At 42.4% G+C, this 20687-nt stretch overlaps 1 protein-coding gene across 1 annotated transcript in view; it reads left to right on the top strand.

Moving 5' to 3' along the window:
* The first annotated feature begins 150 nt into the window (after positions 1-150).
* The window catches only part of Irbp (Inverted repeat-binding protein), a 29377-nt gene continuing 8840 nt past the window's right edge, over positions 151-20687 (top strand). Inside the window, exons 1-11 of the mRNA XM_075690022.1 lie at positions 151-295; positions 705-804; positions 886-987; positions 3247-3321; positions 4685-4787; positions 6036-6126; positions 8069-8252; positions 9697-9773; positions 10973-11153; positions 13063-13177; positions 18116-18333. Coding sequence (XP_075546137.1) covers positions 745-804; positions 886-987; positions 3247-3321; positions 4685-4787; positions 6036-6126; positions 8069-8252; positions 9697-9773; positions 10973-11153; positions 13063-13177; positions 18116-18333 — 1206 coding nt within the window. The 5' untranslated portion in view covers positions 151-295; positions 705-744. The remainder of the gene's footprint in view (positions 296-704; positions 805-885; positions 988-3246; positions 3322-4684; positions 4788-6035; positions 6127-8068; positions 8253-9696; positions 9774-10972; positions 11154-13062; positions 13178-18115; positions 18334-20687) is intronic.

The following is a 20687-nucleotide window of genomic DNA, read 5'->3' as shown; positions in this document are numbered from 1 at the left end:
TAAAAAAGAAAAGATTAGAAACCTACTTTGAACAGTGCGTAATACTGGTCAGATTTATTTTGTTAAATTGAAATGCTGAATTCATTAAAAGTGTTTAAAAGAAAATTGGACCGCATCAGGAAGTGTTGTCGACTTTGTCACGTGATCCAACGCATGCGTGAAAAGCGGCTGTTTCGGCTGTTTGGGTGTTCAAGCAGTTCAAGTTCGCGGGTTTCCGCTGTTTGGCGTTTCTCGGTGAAACTGTTGTGGTTCGCTGTAGACTATAGAGTTTAATAGTTTTGCGTCGTCCGCAGAAGTAAGTCCAGATTCCTAGGATCAGAGTTCACCTAATAAATAGAACGAGCCGTTGGAGCGTGCTATGACTAAAGTTTGTTGCCGCTTTGCACTGTAGGAGAGCGTGCAGCACTTCTGACAACCGAAACACCTGTTAACTCATCGAAATATCCTGCAACCTTTGCCATTAGGCGGTAACACCACAAGATACCTCCCAACTTGTCATAATATTTTGTGATGACATCGCTGAATTCCTAGCTGATCGTGGTGAACAGAATTAACTACCGCTAGCCGGGTTTTGCGAGTTGTGTCAGAGCATCGTTGTCCTTAACTTATAGCGTCGGAAATATGGCCTAACGTTGAGATATTTCGCATATACTGTCTACAGTTCGTTTGTTTTGCTTAATAATGAACTTTTGTTTTCGTTTTAGCAAAATCTCAGTGCACTGCGCGGGTGTGAGTGCAGTTAGCATGGATCAAACGTGGATGCGCCAGGATGATGACGAAAGCGAAGATGAAAGTAGCACCGTGGTACCGTTTCTGTCTTTATCACGCGCGAGCATTTCCATATTCGCATTGTTCTAACCAGCGAAAAATGGCACTTTTTGACAGGACTATGGGCAGGCAGTGGACGGTATCCTGTTCCTTATCGATGCTACAGAAAGCATGTTTGAAGACATCGATAGTGACACTGCCTTCATGCAGTGCATTAAGGTGAAAAAGTTTCATTTTTAACTTTTTGTCTCGCGAAAAGTGTAAAAACATCAAGTGTATCTAACACTTTAAGTATACGTAACATGCAGTCTTCAGAATATGCTGCCTTCGAGGTTTATGCTGAGAAAGTGCTTCTTCACCTTGCGTGCTAAAAATGTCGAGAGCCCGACCTCACTCCTCCACATATAGAACACATAACGAAAATATACTTTAACGACTTTGAGAGCCAAAATCGGAAGGGCAAATGCCGATACTTCTCCATCCTGCTTCTCCATCCATCATAACTGCAATAGAGACAGAATAATTGAAACTATTACCATTCAAAATTTCGAGTAATTCATACAAAACTCAAAATTTCAGTTGGCCCCTGTATTTTCAATGCATGTTGAAGCTGTTTTATTGAAAAGGGGCTTTTAGTTCATTCGGACCCAATGATTTCCCAGGACAGAGTACCCTGTCCAAAAACAACTGATGTGAGGATATTCATAAGCTCTCACCTTTACAAACAGTGTGAAACAGACAAGGACAGTCTGCACAGGACAGTGCCGCTTTCAGCTGAAGGCTTCATTTTGTACAAAGGAAAATGTAGAAACGAACAAATGCACCAAGTTATCGCAAACTGATTAATTATTCAATGAAAACCTAATTTATTTGTGAAGTGTTCATTATGAAAGGTGGAAAGCAAGGCAGAACTTGTTTTGAACTTTGTGCCCAAACCAATGTGCCAATGAGGTCAGTGTGGCATCATGGATTTTAGGCGTATTGATATATCTTTGTCATGCTGATGTGCTGACGTATGGAGCAGAGACTTGGAGACTGACAAAAAAGCTTGAGAACAAGTTAAGGACCGTGCAAAGAGTAATGGAACGAAGAATGCTAGGCATAACGTTAAGAGACAGAAAGAGAGCGGTTAGGATCAGAGAGCAAACGGGTATAGCCGATATTCTAATCGACATTAAGAGAAAAAAAATGGAGCTGGACAGGTCATGTAATGCGCCAGTTAGATAACTGTTGGACCATTAGGGCTACAGAATGGGTACCAAAAGAAAGGAAGCGCAGTCGAGGACAGCAGAAGACTAGGTGGGGCGATGAAGTTGGGAAATTCGTGGGTGCTAGTTGGAATCAGTTGGCTCAGGACAAGGATCATTAGAGATCGCAGGGAGAGGCCTTCGTCTTGCAGTGGACATAAAATAGGCTTATGATGGTGATGACGTATTTTGTTCATTTTGGTGCAGGAAAATAAAATCCACCAGGTTGAATCTTTGCACACTTTAAAGAATTCCATAATGCTTTCTTATTTGTAAAAAGTTAGCTAGCATTGACCATTTGCTGCCAAAATATTATTACATTGTAGGAAGCTACCATAGCTATAATTATCACCTGAATTTTCTTTTTGTATCCTTTTGTGGCGAACACATCCTTCACTTGTGATAATACAGACATATTTGCCAATTTGCCATTTAAAATTAACATATCATAACTTATCAATCATATTAACATATCAATCTCATTGAACTATAACATTTCCCTTTAATTTTCTTGTAAAGAGAAGCAGATTCATAATATGATTTAACATGTTGTCATAGGTTCCCTTACCAAAAAAAGAAAAACTCACAAATTTTGTGGATCTGATACTCGTGATCCAATCACTGCTAACAGAAGTTATACGCTCCTGATTCTTCGGTACATTTAGACTCGTCTAAAAACAGCATGTAAAATAAGGGACCTAACACAGAAGAGGCGTGTATGTCTCTTCTACATTACATTCCTCATATAGCATGCTTTTATTAGGTGATTGTAAGTAATCAAATAGCCTGAGTTTCTGCACTAGTGAAGTGCATGATACTGATATCTCCCTATCACTCCTAAGAAACCTTTAGATAGCTCCAGCGGCCACCTGAAAAACCCGTGAAAGCTCTGGATAATGCCAAGAGGCTCTCCTGCAGTCTGAACATGTGTACTGCTGGCAAGAAAGGGAGCAGTCCTCCCTTCTTTGTATCAGCATTGAAAATGGAAATAAAATGTGTTCGATAAATTAAAAAAAAAGTGAGCCAGTTGTAAGTGGCAGCATGAAGTAATTGAAGGACTCCATATTATTTGTAAAATGTTGTTTTCTTATTTTCTTATCATTAGCCCACAAGAATTTACATTTGTCTCCTGAAGCACCTGCATTAGTATGCCAGTAGTACTTTTTTGTGGAATTTGGGCTTTGTTTTACACGTTGCACGAGTGTTTGAAAGGTTGTTTTTGTTGACTTAGGCTGCGAAGTGCACGATGCTGAACAAGATCACAAGCAGTCCAAAAGACCTTGTGGGGATAGTACTTTTTGGCACGGTGAGTAATGGTCAGTTTCATAGCTCTTTGGAATGATTTAATCTTGATTGTAATGGACTGTAAAGGAAGATGAAAGCATGCTGATGACATTTCAATTACCTACCATGCTTTGGAGATTTAATTGTCCTTCCAAACATCAAGAACAGTGGTCCAGCAAATTCTGTATTTCTTGGCGTCTTGTGATATCATCTTTCGTGACAGATTTAAACCTTTGCTCAAGGTCTCATTCGTGAGGCACCAAAATTTTAAGCTATGTGCGTATGAAGTATTTAATTAACTATAGGTGCTTTCACCATTGGGCACAGGTGTGAATATTGGTTGAGCGACCTAATCACAACACGAATGTAAATTTTAATTGACTATAATTTTATTTATTTATTTATTTGTTTATTTCTTTATTTATTTATTTAGTGATACTGCAATCCCAGGAAGGGATTTTGGCAGGGTGGGCGTACAAATACAAGCACTGGTAAATATTTACAAAAGAAGCCAGGAAAGAAACAAAGGCTGCAAATTATTAGCGAACAAACAAAAAGGATCAGCATTTGAGAGAACAAAGTTCAATGATGACAGTGCAGTATAGGAGTAGACATAGCAGCACTGTAAGGTTTATGGCATATCGTAATTATTCAGGAACATATAAAATATTGAGTAATAGAGTAATACAAAATGTAAGGGGCATAAAGTTGATAACAATAAGAAATTGGTAACTATATGGGCAGCAGGGAATGAATACAACAGAAAATAGGGGTGCGATCTTGTATGCATTCCAAAATCGAATTGAAGTGGTCCGTTCTTTACATCACGAAATAGGCGATCCGTTCCGTTGCATTCGTCCGATAGCAGATGACACGGAATGATTGACAGCAGATAACACGTCACAATTGATGTCATGGCATTCGTCACGGTTCAAATTGACCAATCATGTGCAGTGCGGTGGAACGGACTGCCTCCGTTCTATTTTGGAATGCGTGCAAGATCGCACCTTAGATGTTAATGGACACTTAGGCTTCTAGTGAATGACGTCCGTATGCCTAACGTGTTGCCGCCAAATCGTTTCTTTTTTTCTTTTAAGGACATCCCTTTATTTGGAACATTATTTATTTTATTATATATTTTAACTTTATTTTGGAACATTTGTGCACTAATTTCATTCGTGTATTTGCAAAAAAATTTAAGTTCATGGATTCCCAAAGAAGTCAATGCCATCTGAAGCTGACTTTCTCAATTTCCTGTTTCACTGCTCTTCATATCTTTTGAAGTCATACTAAGGACATGCCTGAACCAGTTTCTTTTCACCAGCCTGCAGCAGTGTCTAATATCTTTCACCTGCGGCTTTGCTTTCACCTTTGGCATTAACAAGGACAAAGACAGCAATCCCAATCGCTTCAAGAATGTGTTTGTGCTGCAAGACCTTGAATGTCCAGGTGCGGAAACTGTTCTGAAGCTGGAGAAGCTGATTGCAGGTATGGTAAATGTGACAGGCCTCTCGTGCTTTTGTCCTTGTTGGTGTATCCAGTGTCCATTTGCACTGTTTCTCTTGTCCACTCCTTTCTTAGTGTGTGTGTTTTGTGCAGTCTCTTTCTAGTGCAAGGCACTGAAATGGGCTAGCTTTTAGTGTTGTGTCGTCGTTTCCTGTACTGACAATAACTTTTTATCGTGTGGGTTGTTTCACATTATTTATGTGAAACAGCTTACACATAATGTGAAACAGCTTACACATGCATGCTTGGAAGAAGTATTCAAGCTATTAAAATGGAAAGGCTTAGGAGTGAGGATCAACGGTGAATACCTCAGCAACCTTCTGTTTGCAGATGACATTGTCCTGTTCAGCAGCACTGGGGACAAGTTACAACAAACAATTGAGGACCTTAACAGAGAGAGTGTTAGAGTGCGGTTGAAGATTAATATGCAGAAGACAAAGATAATGATCAATAGCCTGGCAAGGGAATAAGAGTTCAGGATCACCAGTCAGCCTTTAGAGTCTGTGAAGGAGTATGTTTATTAGGTCAATTACTCACAGTGGACCTTGATCATGAGAATGAAATTACAGAATAATAAAAATGGTTTGGAAAGCATACGGCAGACATTGTCAGATCCTGACTGAAAGCTTACCACTATCATTGAAAAGAAAGGTGTGCAATTAATGCATTGTACCTGTGCTACAATATGGGGCACAAACTTGGGAGATTGATAAAGAAACTCAAGAACAAGTTAAGGACTGCGCAAAGAGCGATGGAATGAAGAATATTAGCCATGATGTTAAGAGCCAAGAAGAGAGCAGCGTGGATCAGAGAGCAAACCGGGATAGCTGATATTATAGTTGACAGTAAGAGAAAAAAATGGAGCTGGGCAGGCCATGTAATGCGTAGGCTAGATAACCAATGGACCTTTAGGTTCCAGAATGGGTACCAAGGGAAGGGAAGTGCAGTCGAGGACGGCAGAAGACTAGGTGGGATGATGAAATTAGGAAATTCACAGGCGCAAGGGCTGGAATCGGTTGGCGCAGAACATGGGTAATTGTAGTTCTCAGGGAGAGGGCTTCATCCTGCAGTGGACATAAAATAGGCTGATGATGATGAGTCTATGAGTGTGATTTACCAAGTTCTTGATATTCATCATTTGTTTTGTTTGTTTAATGCATTCACTTGATAGTGGATTCAACGTTTTTCATGTTGGTGGTGTCTATCTGTGTACTTAAATCCTTTGCCTAGATGGCCCCAAGAAGTTCAAGCAAGAGTATGGCCATGGCAATGTCAACATGGCTGATGTCCTATGGACCTGCGCTCTTATGTTCTCCAAATCGTGAGTGGATGCCTGCCAACTACCTCAAGCTTGTTCTACAGTTTTACAAATGTTATCTCAGTATTTATGAAAATTTTGTTCGCGAAAAAGCTTTTCTGTTAGTATTACATCTCCGAACATTCATTCCATCAGGAGCCATCTGATGGTGAAAGGACACAAGCAAGGTACTTGCTTCAAGAAAATCTTTACAGACACGCTTCTGAAGCAGGTGATATCAGCTACAGCAACGTCGCTGAAAAAGTCACTGTGATATAAAAACAATGTGCTGCTTATCAGTCTGCTGTTTCAAGTTTTCTGCTGTTGGTGTGCAAGTATGTCTAGAGCTAAATCATGCTATTCCCGCCCTCTTCACCAACCCCTCCTTGTTGGGAGGTTCAAAGGATATTACAAATGTTAAAATTCACTGTTTAGCAGGTGTGCGAGCGCCCTCATCTTCACATAGAATGGCTGGCTAAAGAGGCCTTGTAGTCTTTTAGGGCTGCTTGTAGAGTGCCCTTACAACCTCTTTGGGCAGCGCTCGGCACATTAGGACTGCACGTACTTGAGCAAATGTTCATGTTTGTGAGCTCGACGTTGTTCATGTTTGGTTAAGAGGTTGCCACATGCAGAAAACATACAGCTTGCGCCTGCATGAGAATGTCAAAACTTAATATAATGCATTCTTAATCACCCTTGATTGTCAGTTACCAATTAGCCCAGCTTTCAGCAATGTAGTAACTGCCGGTACTGTTGTAAATAATGAATTTAGGTGCATTTTAGTGGGGGGTGATGAAGTTACATGCTCAGAATTCAGCGCAGCCAGCCTTGAGTTTAATACACGCAGCATTTTTTGCATTCACATTTATAGAGCTTCAGTGTTTTGATATGTACAGCATAATTGGTTGTATATCTGAGTTTGTTATAACCAGATTTCACTGTATCTTGGTATTGCCTTGTCCTCAGAAGCAAAAGTTTTGTAATATATATTTGTAAATGGAGTTGGCCAATCACGAAATAAAGTTTATATCAGTGAACCAGATTAACAAGTTTATTTGATACAGTAGAACCTTATTGATATGATCCTGTTTCGTACGATTTCCTGGCACGAACATTCACTATCGAGGACACAAAAGATTAACCAATACAGTTATGCTTCTTTTTTACAGGTTATTATGTTCCTGGTAAACGCTACCTTTCAGCACTAATGTTCAGTACATCAAACTGCGATCATATTGTACGTTTTCCTTCCCGCACTGCTTGCCCGCCTGTGTAAGGTGAACATACTGGCATGCGCTCAGTCCCATCTTCCATGACCATCAAATGTCATCGCAAGTCGTTGCACATCACATTGACAGCTATTGCCACTGACCCTGTTGCGTTAACCATCTTAACCTATCTATTTCACAGTAGCATAATGCCATTGGAAGCATACTGTACCCTTTTAATAGGCGATAACCCGAACACGCCACTATTCCTAGCAGTTCTCTGCTGCAGGCACCATGTGTCGCTTTGATAACATCGTATTCCAGTGTCGCCTACCAACTTGATTTCGTTTCGGTTTCCTGTTGCCGTACGCAATAGCAAAACGACAAAGCACGTCTCTGGACACTTGGATCCCATCTTGCGCACACTAGCAAGGTCCCGAATTACCACCAAAACTCGGCCAACGGGGCAGCCAGCCTCCGTGGGCGGGATGACAGCCGAGCAACAGTGTTTTATAACCTGCCAACATCCCATCCAGGCAAGGAGGCGAGGAACATGAAGTTCAAGAAATGCAACGGCGCTGTGCAACAATTGTGAATGCTTGAAACGCCACACATTTGATACATAGCTTTACCATGCAAGATTAAAGGAAGGCTCAAGTTTGCTGTAGAGCCTGTGTGCTTTAGCAGGTTGATGATTGCTGGGTTATATTATGTGTTGCATGCAATGAAAACAAAAAACAAATGAAAACACTCCACAGCCGTGCGGGGCAGCGGCGAGTGCTGGTGCTGACAAACCAGGATGATCCTCACAAGGGCTCAGCTGACCTTGACGACAAGGCAGTGGTCAAGGCCAAGGACCTTGCCCAGTCGGGCATCGAACTTGACCTGGTTCACTTGAAGCCATCTGGAGACAAGAAGTTCCGGCCCCAGATCCTCTACCAGGTATGCCTTGCAAGTGGTTCGTTGGGAAGATCACGTGGTTGTATGTGGGCCGCCACAGTGTTACAAGACTAGCTACTTAAAGAGACTGAAAATTTTGTACAAATGTACTGAGTCGTTAGGATAGGTCCTTCTGATCATTAAGTGACACATCTAAGTACTCTGCATAAAGCATGTAACTTACTATAAGGTTTTAAAAATGGGAATCGCTACTGATCGCAGCGGTGCCACGCCTTTGAGTTTTCAGCCGCCCTGTCATCATCTACATAGCGGAAACGCATGACGTCAGTTGGGCGAGCTATTCGATTCACTGCCCACGTTGCGTCATCAATAATTTTTTCCAAGATTATAGTGAACAAATCTTGTTCGTAATAGCTGGAATGTTGGTTAGCTTGTTTCTATTAAAAAGAAGCCATGGCAAGAGAATACACAACAATTTGTCACTACAGTCAAACCTTAATCTAACGAACTTCGATGTAACAAAATTTGTGATGTAACAAACTGTTTTCATTTCCAGATCTTACTTGCATTGAAAACCATGTATTTTCTTTCGAAATTTAATGATGTAATTTTGTGACGCAGTTTCGATTCAACGAAGTTTTCGGCCATCTCAAGCATGAACTTGGAGCATGTATGGCTAATTAATCTAGCAAAAAAACTATAAAAATGTCGGCCGAGGCAAAAGTTATCTCAAATGTCCTTCTGCATGAAAAGTTTCAGCAGCAAAACTGTTCTCAAAGCACACATGCTGCATTGGTAAACAACTTGCACAGGCAGCAGGGCACGCGGCAGCTAGCTGTGCTCAGAGAAATGCGAGAGCCGACTATGGGGGCCTTTTGCACAGGAGGGATGGGGAGGGAGTGAATGCATGCATGATAACGTGATCAGGCACTAAAGCACGTGATGAGGGGAGGGGCACGCATGTTGTGTTTCCAAGACACGGTGTGAAGCATTCGCGTTGTGACTGCAAGTTCGCGGTCATAAAGAGAGATCTGTAATGTTTGCCTTAATGTGTGTGACGCTGATAAAACTACAAGAGGCTGTAAGCTTGCCGAAGTCATAAAAACAATACATGTCTTGGATCCCTTAGGCCCTACAAGCTCGGCACACGTTGGCGTTTCATGCTGCAATGATTTGCACAATGCTTCGCATTACATAGATATAAACTATGTTTGAGTCGGCCAAATTTTTTAATAACTTCTGGTCATGCGTTTTGCCAGTTGATATGTTCTTTCTCACATTTTTTTTCCAATACATATGAATGACGTTCTGTTGAACTCTTTCCTGCATGCAATTTTTCACTTTGGTTTGTCAAGTTGCATATTCAGGTATGCCTTTTGTGCATGTATGCATATTTTATGAGGTAAATCAGTATAAAAAATTTTGATGGTAGTTCTTGTTTGAGTTAGCACATTACTTTTGCCTACATCACTTTTTTCTTCAACAGAACCTGGTGACCAACAAAGAGAACTATGAGGATGCTTTCCCTGAAGCTTCTGAAAAACTGGAGGAACTTTTACTGAGGTATGCAGCACATTTGCCATCCTGCAGTCAAGCAATTCTTGGCTTTTGTGATAGCTTAACTTGGGTATGTAAAACTCATTGGGCAAGGGGAAGATATTCAATGTATTGAAAATTCATTGTACCAAAATAATGTTAGACTAAGCTGGTAACTGAAACCTCCATGCATCTTTAAATGTTAATGGGAATCATGACAAATAAAAAACTAATAGCTGGCAGATCCAGTACATCTAGGTTGGAAAGCATTATGAGCGAACAGACTTCATACCATACCACAGCAGCTGCATAGCATAAGCCCACTTTTGTTAAGTAAAGTTTAGAATATTGTTTTATTCTCGTTCTTGATACTGTACTTGTCATTATCACTACATGCAGAAGAAGAAAGCTCATGTAAGTTGCATGACATCGGTCATTATTGTGGCCTGTCATGCCGCGTCAAAGGCATGAAGAAAGAGTTGTCCTTGTCTTCTGGGCACAATGCCATTAGGCAAGTGAGCCTGTCACCAACAAGGTGAAGAGGTGCTTCACTGCATCGCACAAAAGCTTAACGTAGCTAAGGAAACAGATGATAGCTGTTGCAGGGCAACTAACAGCAACTTTTAGGCTCACACAATGATCCAGTTTGTTGCACGGCCAATAAGAAACAAAAGTTTCCAGCTTGACGTGTGCAGCTGGCTAATAAAAGTCCTGAAATGCACTCCACCACTTTTCTGTAAAAAACCTTGCGCCATAACATCTAACCACTACTGCTAGACTTCACTCATATGAGCTCGCCGAAACACGATCCAAAATAAAAGTACATCTGGGTCTCCACAAGCACTCTGCATTTCTGAAGACTGTGCAACATGTTCATTGTTGTAGATGCTACATTCACAGGACTGGTCGTCTTTCATTTTATTGTGATGAAAAATAAATCGCACAATGTTTGAGCTGCAAGATTTGGAGTACACAGAATCGATATCAAGGGAAATTAAATATAGTTGATGCGGCAGAAGATGGAATGTAGCATCAAGAGAAGAAAATTTGCAGGCATAAGAGGGGTAACATTAGTGGTGCAAGATGAGCTGCAGAGAACATTACCAGGCACTTCTGTCATACACAGAACTCGAGTAGGCTGCTGTTGCTAATCTCCCACACTGAGGGCTGCTGCTGTTGAGTGGATTGTTACTTTGTGAACTGTAGCTTGTCTCTGTTGTCACTAGGGTGCGGCTGAAGGACCACAAGAAGCGGCGCCTCATGTCATTGGCCTTTTGGTTGGGGCCCGAGCTGAAGCTGTCTGTCTCCCTCTACAACCTGGTGCGGCCGACGGGAAAGCCCGCCACCACACGCCTGGCCAGGGACACCAACGAGGAGCTGCTCTCCCGTCGAATCACCTATGCCATGGTATGGCGGATTTTCAGCTACTCCCTGTAGTCCCACACAGCCTTATCATCTAAGCAAGAGAGTACCTGCTGTGGCATTTCGTGCTGTTCTGTTAAAACCAAAATGGGCAAGGGAAAGATGTCGTGATGAGCTGAAAAAGAAAGGACCCACCAAAAGAGCAAGTCCAGGCTTGCTACTGGATGAGGATAAAGAAAGGAAAAGATAGGTGGCAGTACTGTAATACATTGTACACATTGCCCACTGCATGGTATGCATGCTATACATTCTGGAAGCACGTCCACACTAAATTTGCTCCATCAAATGCATTTCACACATTCTCACATGCACACAAACATACAGATATTGTGTGTTTGCTTTAAAACGAACTTTCTCACACATGTGCTAGAACCAAGAGGTCCAAACTCGTCTGGCACAAAGACTTGGTGTTTTATGGCACATCAGGTGTGCCTGACATCTATGTTTTTACATCCTTGTCAGATAAAGAGCGGAAGCCCAGGTAGCTACCGTATTTATTTGAATCTAGGCTGATAGTTTCTTTCAAATAATCATATACCAAACTCTAGGGTCGGTTTAGATTCGAGGATTTTAAAAAAGCGTGCTAGTTTGTAATTGAAAATGATAAATATGGTACATAGCTAGCGCCATCTAGAAAAGGCAGTATCGCAGCCGCTACTAGCCACGCCAGTAGCCAACTGAAGTACACGAGCAATGTCGCCATTATTACCTGTGTTGCATCCATGGAGGGGACATACCGCAACGCGATTGAAGCCGAAATCTGCTGGGCCAGTGGTGGCCCAACATGTGATTGCACATCAAAGTGCATGATTGGTCTTAGTGTTCCTGTTTCGCAGGCAGAGCCACGGCAGGGCAGCTAAACAAGCACGCATTGAATAAAAACTACTGGCATAGCTACTGGGAACAAAACGTCCCAGGAAATCTCAATTTTTGCTCCGTGATCTCAACACAAAAGGTCATTTCTTGGGCCACCACTGTGGCTTCACGGAGCATTCGCTTGCCATGGCTGACTGCGTGACGTAATGCTCCCTCGTATATTTTCCTTCTTCCGTGGTCGTATTGGCATACGGCGAGCCTCCTAGCGTGGCATTATCATAATGGCACCAAACAGGCGATGCCACTATAGGGCCACTTTCAAACGAAAAGCTGTGCTAGCCGCAAAGGCATCATCAAACATTCAAGCTGGGCGGGACTTCAGCACCGATGAGAAAAACTTCTGTCGTTGAAGTATCTCGGTCAACAGCTGTTCACCAAAGCTGTTCACCAAGATTGCGCCGTGTTTCGACGCGTGTGAGCCGTGCCGCGCTGTCTGCGCATGCATGGGCACACAGACACGAGCTTGCGCGTGTCTGCAAGCGTACCTGTGGTCTGGGCTATACCGACAACACTAGCAGCGATGATGGCATAGAGTCAGCTTGGCATGTTCATTTTAAATAAGTGCTATTTTCATTTCGTGAATGCTTTCCTCACTTTTTTGTTCAGCCTACATTCGAGGTAAGTTTTCTTTATTTTTTCTTGCTTCGAACATTCGGGGGTCAGCTTAGAATCGGGGCCGGCCTAGATTCGTGGAAACACAGTGATTCATGCACTGTGTCATTTTTCATAGCCCAGGAGCTGCCTTGGGATGTTCAACCCCTTAAATCAATCAGTCAATGGACATCTGGACCCTGCATTATTGGTCAGACTTCGTGTTATTGCTTTATCATCTCTCTTCTCCCTCTTTATCCATTTTGACTGAAAATGTTCCTGTGGCCTTTATTTTCCAAGTTGATGCAGCCTTCTAATATTGTTCAAGTCCACAAAGACCTTAAAACTTGCACAGTTTTTCAGAACTGGTTGCAGCGATGGCTCAATCGTGTTCCTTTGGTGTTTCCTCTCACCTTCCTCTTTTCAGGACACTGCAGAAGCACTCATGCCAGGTGACATTGCCAAGACCCAGGAGTATGGTGGCAGAAAGGTGCACTTTGACATTTGCGAAGTGAAGCAGATCAAGGCAATGGCACCTCCAGGTCAGGGACTCGCTTTTTAGAAACCTGAACGCCTTTTCACAGCATTGAAGCTTGTCGCACTACCAACGAAAATGGGTTTCTCTCAAAATTTTTCATCCTGTTCCGGGAATCAAAGTCTGAGTTTGAAAGGATTACTGTATTTGCAGACACAGTTGCATTTCCTTAGTTGGTCAGAACTGTGTTTCCAACAGACACATTTGTCAGTTATTATATACGTACACTCACGTTCCATCTGAGCTGCAACAGACCAGCAGCGCGTGATTGAAGGGACTGCATGGCAGTGCCAACAAAGCAGACTTCAGTCATTCCTGTGGCTCTGAACTCATTCAATACGACAGCAGCATTCTCCCACAGTGAAGATCAGTGTCTTGTTTGTTTGTTTTGGTTACCTGCTTTTTAATGAAATAATTGCGTCCACCCACTATGCGGAACTGGAACAGACCTCAGCAGTTAAGAGGAAGCTTTAGCTCGGGCCCAACTCCGACGCGGCCTATTCAAATATATGTAAAACGCAAAAACGTTTTTATGAGATAACCCCTGGACCGATTTTGATGAAATTTGTTGCATTTGAAAGAGAAAGTTAAATTCTAGTGACTGTTGGAAGCGGAATTTATATTTAGGGCTTGAATTTTCTTAAAACGATTTTCAAATATTTGACCGTTTGAAAAAAATAGAAGCACGAAGTTTACAAATTGATAGCTATGCATCAAGAACTGATATCGCGGTTCTGTAAACGGCATCCATTAGATCATTCAAAGCGGACAAATTCAATATGTCATCTTACATCTTACATGAATTTGTTACGTTGGTTACAACGGTTTTACAAAAGTTGTATTTCCCTATGATTAAATTTTTTTGTATTCATGTGTAACATATCAATTTTGTCCGCTATGGATGTACTTTTAGATGCAATTCACAGAATTGTATTATCATTCTTAGTGGTTGAGTTACAGAGTTGTAAACTTGATAGTTTCCTTTTTTGAAAATTTTTGATTTTCGCCAATTTTTAATAAAAGATTGACGACCTAACTCAAAAATTCGAAACCAACAGTCACTAGACTTTAAGTTTTTCTTTTAAATGTAACAAACCTCGTCAAATTTGGTGCAGTGGTTGCCGAGAAAAACGAATTCTCCTTTTACATGTATTTAGATAGGAGCACTCGAGCTAAAGCTTCCTCTTAAGATATTCCTTTAGAGGAAAAGGGTGCAGTTGTGTAAAAACCTATAATTTTAAGTAACAGTAAAAATAACTTATATATATGATAACTTTTGAAAGATAATTAGAATTTGTGATAGTACAGAAAGGGTAGTGTGGGTAAGTTCTGACCTTTTCTTCTTTGTAATGTATGCAACCTCCTCTCTGTACGACATTGTAATGCATGTCAAGAAAATCCAAATACAGTAAAAGCTCAATAATTCGGATATAATGGGACTGAAAGAAGTGTCCAAATTAACAGAATGTCGAATTATCGAGGGTATCAAGAAAACAATAAACAAATGCTTACTATGTCATCACGCTTTTGCTTACTGAATGAATGAGCCAATCATGTTTCTATACTGCACAAAAGCACTGCAGAAGGTGCAGTTCTTGTCATATTGTGGCTGATTAGCACTCGTAGCAGCGAAGGCCGCGCTACTTCCTTCACAGCACGGCTGCGGCGCGCATCATCTGGGACAGGCTTTTTACTACCACACGCACATCCCGATTAGGTAATTTTTCGCCAGCGAGCCAGTTGCTGTTCATCACGATGTAGCCGGTGCTCTTCATCCTCGAAAGCTTGTCAAAACGAAACTACTGCTTGCCGCAACCACTGCCGACGAAGCCGCAGCCGCTGTCAACGCGACCTTGCGGTGCTGCAGGGACGCGGCTGACACACGCACTAAGTCAGAACTAAGCTACTGTTTGATTCAATTGCGAACAAAACCGCAGTTGCTATCGACGCGATCATAGATGACAACTACACAGTCATGAAGGCACGCAGCCAATGCGGTGCTTTGTGCAGCGGTAAACGCAAGAATAAAGCTTTAAAGGCAAAAACAGGCACAAAGCGTTCTGGCGTTGCTGTCATTCACGTGCGATTTCCAGTGATCACTGCGGCGATGCGGACTAGCAATGCACTAACGCCATTTCTTCTCTTTTGCATTGCACATTTTCAACGCTTCAGCGCTCGCCAAGCACCAAGAGTTGTTCAAATTAGCTGATGTGCTGCCAAATGTGTTTAAATTAACGAGAGTTTCATTGCATTAGATAATGCGTACTCCTGCTGGGACCAAAGGACAAGGGTCGAATTATAGAGGTTTTACTATACGTACATAGACAGGGTTTAGGATCCTGAGAATTCCCTTGTCTAAGTAGGCTACATTTATTTAGGTAGAATACACAGTGTTATAAGACCTTTTACTCACCACTGTTTGGCCAAATATTTATGCTACCGTATTTGCACGATTCTAACACACTCCTGAATCTATCATGCAGCCAATTTTTGCTGGCTTAAAATAAGAAAATAAAGTGCACCTGAATGTAACATGCACTCAATTTATAAAAGAAAAACAAGCATGTGTTCACGTGCACGAATAAAAAAAATTCTACATGTAGAATTTTACTTTTTACAAAAGAGAAACTGCTTTCTTTCTTTTAATGAGCTTTCGTAATGAAAGTGGTGCATCGTCGTCACCATTTGCGCTTGATTGGCCGCAGTTACCGAGCACACAAGGTGGTATTCTCAAGCAATCACTTTTAGAGCTACAGTCTACGCTCGTTACAACAGACCCGCATACAACAGACTTTCGGATATAACGGACCATATATCAACCTTAGTTTGGGCTGCCTATTGTATTAATGCAATGAAGTTCGCTTTTAACGGACCACGCTACAGTGGACTATCAGCTACAGCAGACGAAATTAGCGACAATTTTCGTCAAAATTGGGCATATAAAACGGACTTTTGCCGTGTCGACACAGGCAGGCAACTGACTTGCGAGAGTCAGCTGACGATCACGGCTCAATATCTTGCGCGTGAGGGAGGGAGGACAGAGGGGAGGAAGTGTGCCGTCTTTCGCGCACGAGGCATGGGTGGGAGGCGAAGGCTAAAGGGGGAGGGTGCTACTCCAGTGGTTGCTGTTAATGGCGCGGCCGCGCAGGCGCCCGTATCTTGAAAGCAATCTGCAATGTGGACATGTGCGCGCCCGCATGGGCACCGTATCTTCAAAGTGATCTGCAATGTGTACAAAGTGCACCCAGTGCCGGTAGCTTTGTTTGTGCTGCGCTTTCGATGTTTAGCTCACGTTGAAGCGAGAGACAGCACGAAGGTCAATTTGCTCGCTGCTGCTGCCATGCTTATCTTACTTAATTTGCTTTCTTAATCGATGCTTTGCCTTTCGGGTGAAACTGCGACTTTCTTTATTGTAATTTTTTTTTAATACTTAGAATGTTCGTCACTCACTCTTTGCAATAAAGTTGTTAGACATCACGACGAAAGTTTCAGAAGTGAGGCGTCTTGGATATTACAGACTTCAGATATTAAGATGTATTTGGTCGGATTATCAGGGTCCATTTTAACGAGAGTCAACTGTACTACTATCACAAGGTTTTACGTGACTGCATCATCTTTGTCAAAACATGCAGCCGAGAACGTTCCTAGCACTCTATGCAGATAGCGAACTTGGCACTGTGCCAGAAACGCTGGTGGCCGTACATGCTGACGCATCCGGTGCCGAGTAGCGTGAAATCTTGCAAAAGCGATAGTACTGTCGAACCTGGATACATCTAACTCAAGAGGGATTGTGTAATAGTTTGGTATGTCAAATATACATGTATAAAGTAAACATGCTATACAAATGTTTTCAAGGGGATATTACAGCTGCTTGTTATACACAATAATTCATTATATCTGGGTTCGTCTGTATCTCTGAGAGTAATTGTAATTGAGCACAAAATTAACCCAATGGAACCGTCAAGTATTTAGAACACTCTACTTCAAAAAACATGCTCTACCACCATCTGGTGATGATGACATGATGACACTGCATCTGACATCTCTGACGGTAGGCTGTTGCCAATGCAGTTTTATATCTACTTCTAATGTGCAGGCAATTTACAGACCCATTTTTCAGGAAAAAGGTGCACATTAGATTCGTGTAAATGCAGTAATCTTTTTTGTTTGCGATGATTGAAAATTTTACAATTTAAATATATTTGATTTGGGTAATCTTGGTGCACCTTGTTTATTTTATGTGAAGCAGTCACATTTATTTGTTTCCATCGTACAGTGGCACAACGTCCAGGCACCTATATGGTTGACGTGTTTGTAGCTTGGTATTTCAGATTACCTTCAAATTTGAAGCCTTCTTACACCACTTTTGTATTCAGTTTTGTGTAAACCAATATTTATGCCGCAAGTAAAAAGGCAGTTTCTTTTTTGAAGGCTTCATTCTTCTGTTGAAGACTTGAAAATTCTCCATTGCATGTTGTTAATGACGGCAGCATTCGCAGTCAGTGCAAGAGAATGGACAAACCGGATGGACGGATAAGGCAAACACAATTTCAAGCTCTTAAGTTCTCTCACAGCAAATTTGGTTTAATAAATATCATTAATGGAAACAGTTAGAAGAGCTATAAATTAGGCTAATTGGTCTGTATTAATTTTTCTTGCCACAAGTACTGCAAGACGCAACGGGGACGAAATGGACACTGGATATAAAGCAGACACGAAGTGACAAAGGCAAGCACTCTGAAATGAATGGGAACAGTGTTTACTAAACACTCTTTAGTTCTACAGTTTTATGTATGTCAGCGCAGCCATGCAGTCTTAGGGTCTTTTCGATCACAGGCACCGTGTTGAAGCTCATATTGAACACAACTGTACATCTGCGCACTCTTCCTGTCTTTGTCTTCGTTGACTTACGTTGGTTCAACAAAATGCCGCTGACTTCTTGCAGGCTTGCAGCTGCTCGGCTTCAAGCCACTCAGCTACCTGGAGAAGCAGCCACACGTGCGGCCATGCCACTTTGTGTACCCAGATGAGGGCTCTGTTCGAGGAAGCACACGCCTCTTTGCTGCCCTGCTACAGAGCTGCCTGCGCCATCGTGTGGCCCCCGTGTGCTACTGGATATCGCGCGCTGCCCAGGCTCCCAAGCTGGTCTACCTTTTGGCACAGGTGTGGAAGTGTTGTTGAAATGCTTACTTAAATTAGGCAATTTTTGCTCCTCATGAAACCACACTTCCATTTCACTGTCAGTGTTGATCAAGCTGCTGACCGTTATGATGCAATGAAGTCCACCCACACCGTAGTTGCACCAACATGCCCCACTGTCCATCAAAGGATTAATAATAAGGATAGCTGAGAGAGAGAATTTATTTGAAGGAAGGCAGAGAGGTCGGCCTGAGCTAGCACGCTCCCTGCTACTCTGCTCAGGGGGAGGAGGAGTGGGGACATAGAGGCTGGATGATAGGTGATTATGACACGGTAGAGGGATGTACAATGATAAAGACAAGTTCAGCATTCTTATGGTTATCAACGAAGTCCTAAAGTAATTCAATAGTGTTATCTGCCTTCCACAGCATGGCTGGAGTTATAAATCCAATTGAAACTTCACAAAAACGCGCAACGAAGAAGCTTGTGTGTGGATTTCTCCTGTGTGTGCAGCACAGCTGCCAAGAAAGGTTTCTACATTATGTAGAGAGCAGCAATAAGCGGATCTAACACAGCAAGGACATCCACGGTGCTTTTAGTTGCCTCAGTCTGGAGACCACAGAGAATCAGGCACATTGATTCTAGCAGGTGCTCCAGCATTTTCTCAAAGCTTTCCTTTTCATTCTGTTTGGCTCCTTGCTTGCCTATGGGGTCATAAGTTTTACTAGCCCTAACATCCACTCCTTGATGTAGAGAAACACTATGGCACAGTCTCATGCCCGTGGGTCTATAGGGCAGCAAAGGCCACTCCATGTCTGTGCCAGCCAGGGGTGACAAATGTTATCCCTGCGCTCCCAGTGAACCTGAATTTGCAGTAGGTGTGGTCACCCTCTTCAATGCTGACACAGGCAGAGGTAGTTATGGCACTTGCAGCCCGCAGTGCAGTTCTTCTGAAGTCGCCAAGTGGTGCTTCTTGTGTCAGCATTGTTTGTCTCGGCGAACAGATCGAGCAGCCTTTCTGTGGGAAGGTTTGTCTCTTGCCATTTTACGGGGAATACGAACTTCCTGTTGCATCTTAGGGCAATCCTTCGACGTTGCTTCATGAGAAGCAGGACAGTTGGAACATTTCAATGAAGGTGCATCATAGTCGGTGGTAACATGCTGTCCACCATAATGCTGGTAAGTCATTTGATTTCCGATTTCTACACACAGTACTTATGTGGTGTATCTTCAGACGCAATGGATCACGTACGCCATTTTGACAGGTGCTGGCAAAGTCGACGAAGCAAATACTAACTTGGTGGACTGAGAGTTCCCAAGCGGTGAACTTCAAGTATCTGCACCCATGAATTCAGCAGATTCTTGAGGTCCACATACTTGATTTCAAGGTCAGCATTGGAAATAACACCAGTCATTGACTCCTTCTCATAAGTACTAATAAAAGAACAAACAGGAATTGCACCTAATGTCGGAATAGTCTTCTCCAGTATACCTGGTTGAATTTTTTGCATCTACTACTAGGATGTTCTTTCAGTGAATTTCATTGATTTGCCCATGTGCCGCACTTCCAAATTATTCTGTTAAAGATTGCTTGCTTGGAGTGTTCAGGTTCTGTGACGCCAAAATTGGCACACAAGAGACCATGAAAAATTGCTGCTCACTCTGGTAAGATGAAGTCTACTCACTCGACATCTGACATGCCTTCTTGATACAGCAACCCATGGCTACGGTGTACTCATTGGCAGAGTCTATGGCTTCCAGCATTGAGCTAGCTCTCCCAGGAATGTAGCTATTCCGAGCTACCAAAAGCACATTGTCCAAATATGAGTGACGAAGTAGACGGCTAACCTTGTTCAGGTGGTCATGCGAGCGTTTTCTCGCTCACCCTTGACGAAAGTGCATTCACGAAACTGGCAAAACCATGAAATACTGCATCACAGCGAGAGGCCCAGAGCACCGGTGAGGCCTAGGCACCTCTTTCTCTTCTTCCAGAGTTTATAGTAGGCTGGGCACCAGCATGAAGGGATGACGTATGCCATGCCTGCCAAAAGGTCACAAGTTCGAACCCCGCCTTGGGGCAAGCATTTTTTCTCTCCGCAGCATTTTGTGACGACATACTGGATGACTGAAGGAAGTCATCAAACAAAGATTCATTTGTGCTCCATGGAATGGGGCGATCGCTATTAAATAGAGCCAAAGCATGCAGAATGCACTTTAGAGATGTATTGCGATATGTTACCCAGGCAAGGAAACTTGAAAAAGGGAAGATTGCTTTGTGGCTGTAATTCTCGTTACTAATGTGCGTAATCATCGGTTTTTTCTGAGTAAATATATGCTAGGATTTTCACAAGGGTAATGTGCCAGTCTAGCATGATTTT

Source organism: Dermacentor variabilis, chromosome 4 (assembly GCF_050947875.1).
Source record: "Dermacentor variabilis isolate Ectoservices chromosome 4, ASM5094787v1, whole genome shotgun sequence".
Lineage (NCBI taxonomy): Eukaryota > Metazoa > Arthropoda > Arachnida > Ixodida > Ixodidae > Dermacentor > Dermacentor variabilis.
Note: the sequence above shows the minus strand (reverse complement) of the source record. Positions and strands in the feature narration are given on the sequence as shown.